Genomic DNA, 13348 nt, shown 5'->3' with positions numbered 1-13348 from the left:
ACAGGGATTCTTTAGAATCTCACCCTCCCATTTATGATGAACAGCGAAGGCTAATAGCTTGAAGTATAAGGAGGTCATAAGAGCTGAAGGTGGGATTGTATGAAGAGCAAGAATGCCTGCTACTTTTGTACATATAGAATAATTATTTTGATAGTTAATTATCTGACTTATCAGATGTTTAAGAGCAAGTAACCTTTACTTGCTAGTATTTATACTATTTTGTATCCTCCATAAGGAGGTATGCACTTCCGATGCACAGGTAAAGGTCATTGTCTTGAATAGCTGGTATAACTACTTATATAAATGTAGTATTATTTTAAATCTGTGTGTCTGTCGTATGAGCTGCAGGAGCAGGGTTCAAGTGTGTGAATCACTCGTCAGTGTATTCATTTAAAAATAAAATTTTTGCCATTTTTATAATAGAACACTGGCGTCTAGTGATTCACAAATATTCAATGGACCCTGTTAGTATATATAGAGGTAAGGTGTTGCATTTTTCCCATAGTCTGTTTCCATTTTCTTGAATATTTTTTATGGAAGGCATTTCGGTAATAATTAAAAATTATACTAGAATATATGTTTTAATAATGAAAAGTCTCAAAACAATCTAATTTCAACGAACATAAAAGAATTTTTTGTCATACACTATTAAAAATATTTGACACCAAGAGTTTAGGAAAGTAGATTCAAACCAGAGGGAGTTTTCCTTTGACATCTAATCATGCATTCTCCGTCTGATGGTGCGCGGGAAAGAAGAAAGGAGAGGATCCAGTGGCCCCAAAAAACTCCTATATCAATAAAAATATTCCACAGAATTATGCCACCTGTCATGAGTTTCTGGTCCCTGTCTGCATAAATTTGTTTCGCTTCATGGGATTGGGTATATAAGTTCGTTTCCTGCACTCTCGTATATAGTAGTATGATATTAGTAAGAGGACACATACTATTTATTGCTCATTTTAGATTTTGAGAGTGAGTCAATGGTAATGATATAGAGAATCTGAGAAGCTTATTTTCTAGAATTCTAATTCCTTTTCCATAAAATACTTCGTAATTTTTCTTAATGTAAAAAATTAATATTATTTTATTTTGAAAAAATTAATCTTTTGGTCCTTTAACTTTTAACTCACTTATAACTCAATTTCTCAATTACGATTTGATGCGACTCAGTCTCTAAATTCTTGACTCACTAATAACTCAGTCTTTTATCTTTTTATTTTTTTAAATATTATTGTTCTTATCATCTATAACTCACTTTCAGTCATCCTACGTGGCATCTGAGTTATCCTTGTCATCTATGATATGTTAAAATTGCTCCACCTCAGGTTAGCTTTTTGTGAAAAAATATAAAAACAGAAGAAGGAAGGACTGTAGCAGGGACGAAGATGGGAAAGGAAAAAAGAAGAAGAAGGAAGTTGCAGGTATAAAAAAAAAGGCGGAGCTTGAAGAGGAAAACAAAACAGCTCGGCTTTATGAAAAATTGCTCCACCTCAAATTCCACGCTGCCACAAACAATGCTCCAAATTCACATTCTGATGTTCTCTCGTACCTCACTCCACTCCAGTCTAACTCAAAGACGCTTTCTTATTTTCTTATCACCGCTTCTTCTGCTTCAACTGGGCATCACTTGGAGAGCACCGCTAACGACCTGCGTAAAAAGAACCTTAAGTGTCTTACCAGTTCTCTTTTTTCCTCATTTATCTTATTCTTCTATAATTGTAAATAGAAGTTTGGAACTAGAGGTAGTTTTATCTTTTTAATATTAATAATAGTTTTATTCAATATAAGGGAGTCACAAGGTGGCTGAAAGAATAGAAAAGGGGAATTGAAAGTTAAAGAAAGGGATCAGGGAGCAGAAGCCGTGGATGGAAAAAAAAAAAGAAAGAAAAGAAAAGAGAGGAACAAGAGGAAGCCGCAAGCAGAGGAAAGGAAAAAGGGAGATCGAACAGACCAGAGGCGAGAACGAATATTAATGTAAATTTTAGTTAACTTAAAAAAATGTGGAGCTAAGGTGGACCAATTTTAACAATATCATAGATGATAAGGACTACTCAGATGCCATGTAGGATGACTGAGAAATGAGTTATGAATGATAAGGACAATAATATTAAAAAATAAAAAGAGAGGGGACTGAACCATAAGTAAGTTAAAAATTTAGGAACTGACTTGCACCAAGTTATAGCTGAGAGATTAAGTTATAAGTGACTTAAAAGTTGAGGGATGAAAAAAATTATTTTTATAAAAATTTTACAATGACTTATAATAATATTATTATATTTATTGTACTTTATTAAAAAAATTTATAATGTAAAAGATTGTAAACTTAAATTTAATAAAGTATAAACAACATTGCGTGTGCTTTTACCCTAACTTTTTTTTGGCGTATAGTAATATATGTTTGTTTTAAGGTAAAATATTTCACATATATGCATGACATTTTATCTTTTTCTCAAAATCCCCCCCCCCCAAAAAAAACCCAATCCTGGATCTTCCTTTTATCTATCTCACCCTTTTCTCTTTATATCACACTCATACCTTTTAAATTTCATTGGCTGATTCCAAATAATTAAAATTAAACTCGTATTAATTATACATTCACATTTTGTTGTTATGATAACATATCTATAATTATATATTCGTTCTAAATCATTCGTGAATTCATGATTTGGTTTTTTTTTACACTTATAATTTTACATGGTTGAGTTAATTGATTAATGTTGATGGCAGAGTTGGCATTTCAAATCATCATAATCTGCAGGGAAACCAGAACGTGGACTATGTGGATGACAAGGGGATTATATTACTCGTCTGCACATCCTGCCCAGAAAACCCTCCGCCTTCCATAGCGGCACTAACGTCAAAATAGTGTAATCTGTTCAAACATATGAACGTCGGCCGTCACTTTAGAATGAATCTCTTCTATTCCATGCATTCCCCCCCCCCCACCACTTGCGAGAGCTAAAATGCTTTTTGCTTTTTATGATTCTTGTGATGTCATAAACACGAAAGCTATCTATTGTGTATGTTGTAAAAGTGAAGTTAGATACGGATTTCATTTATGGCTTCTTTGCCACGCTTTATTTTCTTTCCTTCTTTTAACCTTCATTCAAATTAACGTTGTCCCCACCTATTTATCTTTTTCCGTTATGAAGCTAATCAAAGTAATCTGGCGTTGATTCTTTTTGTTAGTGTGTTATTGTGCAAGTGCAGAGTTTGGTATAAAATGACATAACCCTGAATCGGGATCCAAGTTGAAGTGGTGAACATTGTGGTCATCATATACATATTCATCCCGATCGTCAAACCTGAAAAAATGGATATGGATGATTTCCCCCCATTTGCCGGTTTTCCAACATCGCCAGCAGCTTCAGAGAGCGAAGATTTTCCATTTGCTGCTGCTTCACCAGCGGGTGTGAGTGCCGAAGACGAAGCTGAATTATCCCAGTCCACATTCAAAGGTAACTGGAAAAAGGTCATGGAGTTGTACGAAACAAAATCGGGGGTTCAGTGCATTGTGATCACGAGCTCAAAAGACACCGCACTGCACGTTGCAATCAGTGATGACAGAGAAGAAGTTGTGGAGAGGATGGTACAATCAATCCTTAAGTATACCAACAAAAAAGCTCTGAAAATGGAGAATAGCAGAGGGGAAACCCCTCTGCATCGCGCAGCCACAAGAAAGTCTGTGACAATGTGCAAGTGTATCGCAGAGGCAGGACAAAGCATGGGTCTCCATTTGCTCAGCATTACCAACAAATGGGGCGAGACGCCCATCTTCACGGCGGCTCTTCACAACCGTAAACCTGCCTTCATCTTCCTCTACCATGCTGCTGAAAAAGCATATTTGCAAGACAAAGAAAAACCATATCAGTTTCTTAGAAGAAGAGCCGGTGGTGGAGATACTGCCCTTCACGCTGCCATTAAGAGAGAGCATTTCGGTGAGCAATCCATCATTTATTGTTAGGTTTCTTTGATGATATATATGAATTGATTATTATTTGTGTTGTGTTGTTAACATGCATTTGCAGATTTGGCATTCCACATAATCAAAATGTGCCCAGATCTTGTGGGCAAATCCAATGAGAAGGGAATGACTCCTCTTCATGTCCTTGCCAGCAAACCTTCTGCCTTCAGAAGCGGCCTGCGCCTCTCGTGGTGTAAGCAAATTGTATACTACTGTAAGTAGAACACCAATCCAATTATAGTGTTTTGTTCTTTCCGGGGCGGGGAATAAAATAAAATTGATAACTTGAGCCTTTGTGCTAAATAATTATTGTTTTTTTTTGTTGAGGACAGGTGTCCATGTCGATAAGCTAAAATATGATCCAGATTGTACTTTCACTTCAACAATATCGGACAAAACATCGGAACACGAGTGCCCAGCCCCCAAGAACTACTTGACATGTTATCAGTTTTTTGAGGCTTGCTACTTTGGTAATTATTCTACAACTTAACATTTTTCATGTAGTAGTAATTAAATTAATTACTTTGGTAATTCTGCAACTTAAAATTTCTCATGTAGTAGTAATTCAATTAATTATCTCTTATATATATATATATTCACACACACATATATATGACAGTTTTGGGTAAAATTAAACACAAGCGAGGACCCACGAGCAAATCAGGAGGCAGCGAAAGTGGTAAAAGCCAACTAATTCATACTCTTCTTGACTTTAAAGTTATACTTTCCGAACATCAAAATATGGATTAAATTGTTTAAAGTTTTTGATTCTAAGTGTTAGTCAGAAGGTTTTTTGTTTAGGTCTTTTTTTTTTTTGCCATGAAACTTGGCCTTACCTTTTCTTTCTCAAAAAATTAAAAACCAAAATTGGATATAAAGCTTCTTTGGGATTTTTGTTTGTTAAAATGCTATTCATCAATTCGCCCATTTTTAATGCTCCTCTTGTCCTTAATTTAAGATCTAATTAACTAATTTGAGTAGATTAATAATGTTAATTAAATTAGTTAATATGACATTTTTTCTCCTAAAACGTCTTAATCATCTTTCTTAATTTTCTTCATTCCTCTTCTACTTGATTATTATTGAGAGAATATTAATATATAAAGCTAACTTAATTGGGGGAAAACTGATAAACATGTAACATATGTCTTACATATAGAACTAACATCAACTCTCAAATTAAATCTTAGATTAAGGGCAGGAGGAGTATTTTCTTTTTTGGAAGCCATTTTGGTAAAAATTCCATTAAAGAGTGTGTTTTACTGTTTTATAATTTCAACAGACATAAAAGAATTTTTTGTAATATACTATGAAAAATATTTGACACTATATAGTTTAAGAAATTAGTAGATTGAAACCAGAGACGGAATTTTCCTTTGACATCTAATTATCCATTATTGATTTGTTGGTGCACAGAAAAGGAGAAAGGAAGAGATCCAGAGGCTCCAAATAACTCCCATATTAGTAAAAATATTCCTCAGAATTATACTACCTGTTATGAGGTTCTGGTCTCCGTCTACCTAAATTTGTTCCGCTTCATGGGATTTGGTATACATATACGACCTTCAAGTTTCATTTCTTGCACTACTCTTGTTATATCTAAAATTCATAAGAGGCCACATACACTATTTACAAATCGTGGATTATATTTGCTCAGTTTAGATTTTATATAAATGTAGGAGTTTGCTAATCTAGTATTTAATCATTATAAAATAAGTTATAAAAAATTTATGTTGTTCATGAGAGAATTTACTTGACAGAGAAGATAGTTAACAAAATAAGGGAGGAGAAAGAAAAACATGAATGGAGTGTTCAGATACTGAAAACACTCATGGAAGAGCATAGTACAGCATACATTACTGAAGGAAGAGACCCAGGAATAGGAAAGGTATTTGATCCGAGAAAGCAAAATGCACAAACGAATGCTCAAGTTCATCAAAAAGGTATAGTCGATTGAATTTTCAGCTGTTTCAAATCAATTAAACATACGATATATATCTCTGCTGCATTAATGAATAAAGCAGGCACAAACATTCAATGTCCAGCTGGTAGAAATAGTATTGATGGATGCATGGATGAATTTGAATATTATATTATGTATGTGCATGATATGGCAGGCAATGGTCGGGACTCAAATGAGGAGACAGAAACTTACACACCCTTGTTGGTGGCAGCCCAGAAAGGCGTAATTGAAGTAGTGAACGAAATTCTAAGCCAACTACCGGTGTCCATCTACGAAACCACATCAAAGGATAAAAATATATTGCAGGTAGCAGTGGAGAACAGGCAACCCAGGGTTATTGAGGCAGTGCAGAAACGAGTAAACAAAGAGTTAAACAAAGAGTTAAAGCTTAATCTTTGGGCCGACCTCATTGAATCAGTGGATACCGATGACAATACTATATTGCACTTAGCAGCCAAGTATGAAGAATCCAGGTTACATCCTTGGCAGATTCATGGCACTGCAATGCGGATGCAATGGGAAATCAAGTGGTATGAGGTAATTTAACTTACTACAATTAAGCAGGCATGTCTAAGTGCCATGCTCACAATGTCCATGCACTTTCTTGAGATGAAATTTGAATTATTATTGCAGTATGTGAAATCCTTGTCGCCACACCACTTCCTTTCCCTTAGCAATGCAAAAGACGAAACTCCGGAACAAATCTTCACTAAAGGTCATGAAACTCTCGTCAAAGACAGTGGCGAGTGGCTTAAGGATACGTCTGAATCTTGTTCGGTGGTGGCTGCGCTGGTTGCCGGAGTTTCCTTTGCAACGTCGAGCCAAGTCCCCGGCGGGACTAATGGTGATACTGGCAAACCGACCTTAGAACAACAGCCGGCATTTGAACTCTTCGCTATCACCGCACTCATTGGGCTCTGCTTCTCTGTCACTGCACTGATCATGTTCCTTTCCATACTCACCTCTCGAAAACTACCCAGAGATTTTAAGAAAAATTTGCCCCTCAAGATTCTTCTGGGCTTGAGCTCGCTGTTTGTGTCCATTGCCTCGATGCTTATATCTTTCTGCGCCGCACATTTCTTCGTGCTCGAGGACAAATTCAAGACAGCAGTGTTCCCTCTGTATGCAGCCACTTGCCTTCCTGTTTCCTTCTACGCAATCGTACAGTTTCCGCTCTACATGGATCTTTTGAAATCCATTATTACAGAGGTTCCTCAGTCGCTCCCTTCTGGCCATGTATGATTATATCTTTTCTCCAGCGACGGAAATTCACGCCTTTCTTTCGTTCATTTGTTCCCCTCCCAGTGGAACCTATGCATTTTCTGATATTCAATAATTGCTTTTCCTTCCACCAATTTGTGTTCCTTGTGCTTGTTTGTTTATTAAAGGGGAATTATAAACCTCGTTAACGTGAGCACGCAGCCTCAATGTAAGTGATTCGTCGTGGTTTTTGAATTAAATAAAGAAATCATTTACGTACTACTGTTTCTGTTTTTTCTCAGATACGATAGCTTGTATCAAACTTAGATTAAGCGAGACATGAAAGGTTAGATTAAGGTGAGAAATTGAGATCGGGTAATCTTAATTTTCTAAAAATAAGTAACAATTTCTTTTTTAAAACTACCCACCTAAAAGAGTGAGTGAATTCCATTTTCTAAATACTTTAAGATAAACAAGGATATTTTAAGTAATTATGACCAATTTAAAAGGTCCTATATCAGGGGTCTGCAGAGTAAATTATCCAACAAAAATGAACAATCACCGAGCCCCCACAAAAGGCTAAGCATTTTCACCAAATCAATATCTATGAAGCAGTTAATTAATCACTATTTAATTAATTATTTGCTAAGGCATGGATCCATTCAACTTTTAGTACGAGTATTATATTAATTGATGATTGATTAAATCTCTTACATGTACTCAACCACTTATTATAAGAGGCAATTTAAAGTAACTCACACCTAATCGATTAATGTCTATAAAACATTCTCATACTTCCAAACATATTTGTTAAAAACAGTTGATTTTCTCAATAGGGAATGAACTATATTAATGGAGTTTAAGTAATTTTTTATTTGTTAGAGACATTATATTCGAAATAAGCACACTGATTACGAACTCTTTAACATTTTACCGAATGTTTTATAAATTGGAAGCTAACATATATAAGCCGCCTCTCCTAAGCTTAAATACATATAACCCCTAATATTTTAAAGTTTAAAATTAATCTGCTTGAGTCTTTATTTATTTATTTTTAAACCATGGACCTCCATGTTAACTCTGTTATCTTTTAAACAGAAACTGACTGGTGAAATTAATAGAGAACATAAGACATCTTATGGAAATTAACCATTTGATAGTAATTATATAATTGCCAGATGAAATAATAAGATGTTTAAAAAAAGCTTAGAAAATAAAGAAATATTTGTATCCAAGCCTCTCTAATGCCAGGGACCATCTGATGAAGACGTGAGGACAGTGAGAGCATCGGAAGTCATATTATGGTTTCGTCCGTCGCTCTTTTCTTCAGATAATGCGTTTTCTTTTCTTAAAATTACAGTTGTGTTGAAAAATAAAATAAAATACGTTTTCATATCAAATGCCATGTGTGTTTCATTATTGTGATATCGCAAACGGTGTTAATAGGATGAACAGCAAGGAGGCTTTGAGTAAAAAATTGAAAATAATAAATAAATTAAATTTCACGAAAGTATAATTTGACCTGAAGGGAGCACTACAAAAAAAACTGCTGATTACCAACAAAACGCTAAATAAAAATTTCGTCATTAATCACATGTTTTTTTTATAGTGAGTTATTTACTTATTTATGGTTCTGGAAAAAGTTTTGAGAAATGGTTTATATATTTTTGCCCAAATTGAAACGTAAAATTTACAAAAATATGCCTCTTATCATATGCCAAAAGTGAGAAAGCGATACAAGTTGATAAGATTAAATATGAGGCCTATTTTTTCACTATTATTTATTCAATAATGCGCCCCCAACCTTCCTCCTTGAATAAGACAAAAGATGCATTGATTTTTTCTAAAGTGACGGGTGACTAAGAATTAAGGAATATTAGTAGTGATTAACAGAAATTTGGTCTAATAAAAGGTGTTAGTCCATAAAATGATAAACCACTCTTTCAACCTTGTTAAATCACATTTAATACCCAACTTAAAAATAAAAATGAAAGAGGAGAAAAAGATATTATGCGTGGGGTGAAACGCATGGGTATATTTGGCTGGTGCTTTCCACAGGGCAAAGCGAAAGGTTCTGTCCAAAGTGAGGATATCAATTTTGTAATTTTCAAGATTGCTAATTTGAGAGGGCAAAAGGGGGAGGCACTTGATTATTAATTAAGCATGGACAATTTATTATATTAAAAAAGAGGGAAAAGAATTAAAAAGAATGAGTAGGGAGTAGGGAGCTTTTAAAAAATTAAAATATATATGCCATTGGAACGCACATTTGACTTAAGAATTGAGAATGAAAACACTCTTTGCCGACACGTATGAATTAGAAGCTAGTTTAAACTACTTGCATATCCCAAAAAGAGTCAAATGAAACCCCACCCAAGATTTAGTACGGATGTTAGTCTTTTAAACTCAACACGCATTCGATTCTACATATTTTTTTTTTTAATTGTTAATACAGCCATTAAAGCTTAAGGCAAGTTGAGAACTATACTGCCTCCGGTACTTTTTATAAGAGCCTAATAATTAAATTACACAGTTTAAGAAAACAGTTAAAATCAGTCAAAAGTAATAAATATATAAAAAATAAACTTTTTTCTCCAGTATACCCTTATTTATGAGGGGACAAGTAAGATAGAGAAATATAATAATAATGAGAGAAGTATGAAAGAGAAGATAATATGCCGAATTTTCAACCTTTTAATTAACACAATGTACAAAATTAATTAGGAAAAAATGGTAAAAATACATTAATGTTTCAGACAATTCTAAATGGATTCTCATAAAAAGGACCAAGGCAATTCAAATTTTTGGTTCTTATAAAAAGGACCAGAGGGAGTATATAAGTGGTGTCAATTTATTATTATTATTACAAATTTACTTCTCGCAGTCGAAGATTTTTTTTTTTAAAAAAGAAAGAAATAGCATTGTCTCTGACGAAATTGGAACAAATTAACTTCGAGGAAGGATGACATACGTACGTATATATTCACAGCCAGTTGTTCTTCCCACCTTTCTCTTTTGTTAAGCTTTTCTTTTATATTTTTTTAATTTTCAAATAATTAAAAATGTATGCCAAGAACCTTTAACTCAAATGACAGCTCACATAATAAAAGGTGGTGAGATTAATCTAGTAGAGGGTATGCGGTGCGTGTCGGTGTGTGTAGGAAGAGTACTATTATTGTCAGTATCGAGCCACTGTTAAAATATGTGCGCTCACACTTTCCGACACGTATTTATTTGATTATATATAATTAAGGAATTATCAACCTCAACAGAATCACTAAGTTTAGGTGTGCTCAGATTATCTCTTGGTTCACCTCTCAAAGCTATGCTTAACACACTACGTACTATATTTTTGGGTTTATGTTTTACTATGCCACCACACTTTTTAAAGGGCTGGAGAGAATCCGTCTCATTCGAAAGGGCAAACAACGTGTTCCATATACATATGTACTGTACATACACACATGGGAGCAGTCGCCAGTTGAGCAGTATAAAAAGCGAGTTTTGGGAGCGAAGTGACCACCAACCACTGCCACCATCTTAGCGCACACACAGTCACGTTGTGTTGCTTCGCGCATCAGGGCAAAATGCAACATATGGATTCTGATATGGATGTTCTGATGACGACGCACAGTTTATACCATTCCACGCTACAAGGTGATTGGGATGGAGCTCTGATGATATACAAAAGCAATGTGAGTATTATTCACGATAAACCGATCAACGGCTACGGCGACACTCTGTTGCATGTGGCGGTGAACGAAGACAGAGGAGAGATGGTGGAGACACTAGTAATGGAAATCACAAGAATTGGGTCGTTGTCGGCGCTGAAAACAAAGAATGATCAAGGAGATACCCCACTGCACCGTGCAGCATCAAGAGGGTCCCTCAAGATGTGCAAGTGCATCGCCGAAGCTCAACGGGACAACCAGCTGATTGAAGCTCGCAACAACGAAGGAGAGACTCCTCTCTTCTTGGCCGCTCTTCACGGCCATATGGATGCTTTCCTTTACCTCCACTCTCGTTGCCCCGACCCAACTAGTCGCCTCTGGAAAAGATCCAGCGATGGAGAGACTATCCTTCACTGCACCATCCGCCGGGAACACTTTGGTTGGTTACTCCCTTATTCATTCATTTCATCTCCATCCCTTGTTCTTATTAATCATTTAACCCATTTCTGTTCGCATTCTTCGCATATAGGATTGGCATTTGAAATCATTCATCTTTACAGAGAGCATATAGTGGGCTCTGTGGATGAAAAGGGAATTACTCCTCTCCATATGCTGGCTGAGAAACCTTCCGCCTTTGAAAGCAGCAGCAATTTCAGATGGTACAACAAGCTTGTCTACAACTGTAAGTACATCGATCGCTAGTTTAGGGGTGAAAAATCGGAGTTGGAGCCAACAACCATGAGATCCACTGGCCCCATATTTCTTTATTCTCTTTTTTTCCTTCTTTAACCTCCTTCTTTACCGGATGAGAGAGAGCTTAATTCAAAGGGGACCCAAAAAAATTTTAAAAAAAAAGAAAGAAAGAAAGAAAGAAAGAAAAGAGAGAAACAAAGAACCTAAGCCTCCTTACATGGATGTCAATTTGTAGAATTTGTAATAAGACAAATTGAATTGTAATTGTTTAGTATCGTTTATATTTTAGAATACATACAATCGCCTAGATATATCAATAATTGAAGTACTCCTCCGGTCCTTAATATAAGACCCATTTAACTAATTTGATTAGATTAAGGAAGTTAGGTAAGTTAGTTAATTATAAGAAATGTGACATGTTTTTCCTAAAACACCATAATCATCTTTCTTAATACCCCTCTTCCTCTTCTACTTGATTATAGTTGAGAGAGTATCTATAGGGGTAATTTAGAGAAAACTGATAAATATGATAAATGGGTCTTATATTTAGGACCAAAACCAACTCAACAATTGGGTCCTATATTAAGGACCGGAGGAGTATTTATTTATTTTCCTTTTGTGGCGGAAGGCATATACGTGAAGTCATTGGGGAGCCTCGAACAGCGCAAGAAGAATGACCCATGGCTCTGGATAACATCATCTGAAAGACAAAGAACCCAGGCTGGCAAGTTCAATATAAATGAAAACATACTTCGTATATCTTTAGTTTAGCAGCATGCAGTAATTGAGTAGTCTGTTGTTCCTTTAAAAGTGTCTTATGATCTGTTGTTCATGTTTTGTTGTACGCAGGAGCCGATGCAGAAAACCCAAGTTACAACGGATATGAAAATGTGCCGCCAAATTACTGGACATGTTTTGACATTTTCCCGCGTGCATTCACCTTTGTTATTTGGGCTGTCGTTGAAACCTTCGGTATAGACTCTCGATCGCTACCTAATTATAATATTAGTAACTGACAAGTGCTGGCTTACTTGTGCTGATATGATATAAATATGTGTTAAGGTGTATTCAACAACTTCAGATTTTTTTTTTCAAGCGCATTCAACACCCTAAAGTATTTAGTGTTATATCTAGTATTCTAAAATATTTTTTTTCAGTACATCCAACAATTTAAAATAATTTTTAGTGCAATTTTACACATAGCATTTTAGGGTATTGAATGCGCATGTCAAAAAATAATTTGAGGCATTGAACCCACTTGAAAAAATATATTAGGATACTGAATGCACTAAAATATAACTTAAGGTGTTAGACGCACATGAAAAAAATACTTTAAGATACTGGATGTACCACGAAATATTTTAGGGTACTAGATGTACTGCAAAATATTTTAGGATACTGGATGTATCATAACCCTATAATTATTTGTGAATCATGGTTTTAATTCTCTGTTGTCGACGGTACGCGTGGTTTTGTTTATATAAAGGATTTCGGGAACTAAAGGATTTGAAGATCAAGAAACAAAAGCACGTCTGGTGTCGCCAAATACTGGATCGACTTTGGGAGAATAAAGATGTAGCATACGTTGGAGGTGGAAGTGCCCTCCAAAGTTATTCCTTACGTTATGGAACTACCGAAGGAAAATCATTATTTCCCAGCCCTAGTGATCAGATCGTTGACAAACAAGGTTTTTCACTTTTAATTGAAATTTCCCAAATTCTCTGCAAAAACCATGTAATATAATTAATTGCAGGCCAAAATTAATACACAACCCGAAGTTTGGGTCGTCGTTATTGTGCTTAATCTGATGTATATTCTAATTTTTAAAACGATTCGAAATCTAATCTCTACTATATG

At 35.2% G+C, this 13348-nt stretch overlaps 1 protein-coding gene and 1 long non-coding RNA gene across 2 annotated transcripts in view; both read left to right on the top strand.

The window, feature by feature from the left end:
* Positions 1–3859: 3859 nt before the first annotated feature.
* On the top strand, positions 3860–4309 carry LOC114717462 (uncharacterized). The gene is made up of 3 exons (XR_003737710.1): positions 3860–3938; positions 4029–4178; positions 4297–4309. It is a non-coding gene; the product is annotated as an uncharacterized LOC114717462 (long non-coding RNA).
* A 1076-nt stretch (positions 4310–5385) lies between these two features.
* LOC114717471 (uncharacterized) overlaps positions 5386–13348 on the top strand; it is a 37438-nt gene continuing 29475 nt past the window's right edge. The window contains exons 1-2 of the mRNA XM_028902609.1: positions 5386–5512; positions 5725–5907. Of these exons, the coding sequence (XP_028758442.1) occupies positions 5503–5512; positions 5725–5907 (193 nt within the window). The 5' untranslated portion in view covers positions 5386–5502. The remainder of the gene's footprint in view (positions 5513–5724; positions 5908–13348) is intronic.

Source organism: Neltuma alba, unplaced genomic scaffold (assembly GCF_004799145.2).
Source record: "Neltuma alba isolate B1F8T4 unplaced genomic scaffold, ASM479914v2 tig00011737_pilon, whole genome shotgun sequence".
NCBI classification, from domain to species: domain Eukaryota; kingdom Viridiplantae; phylum Streptophyta; class Magnoliopsida; order Fabales; family Fabaceae; genus Neltuma; species Neltuma alba.
This window is presented reverse-complemented; position numbering and strand designations above follow the sequence as displayed.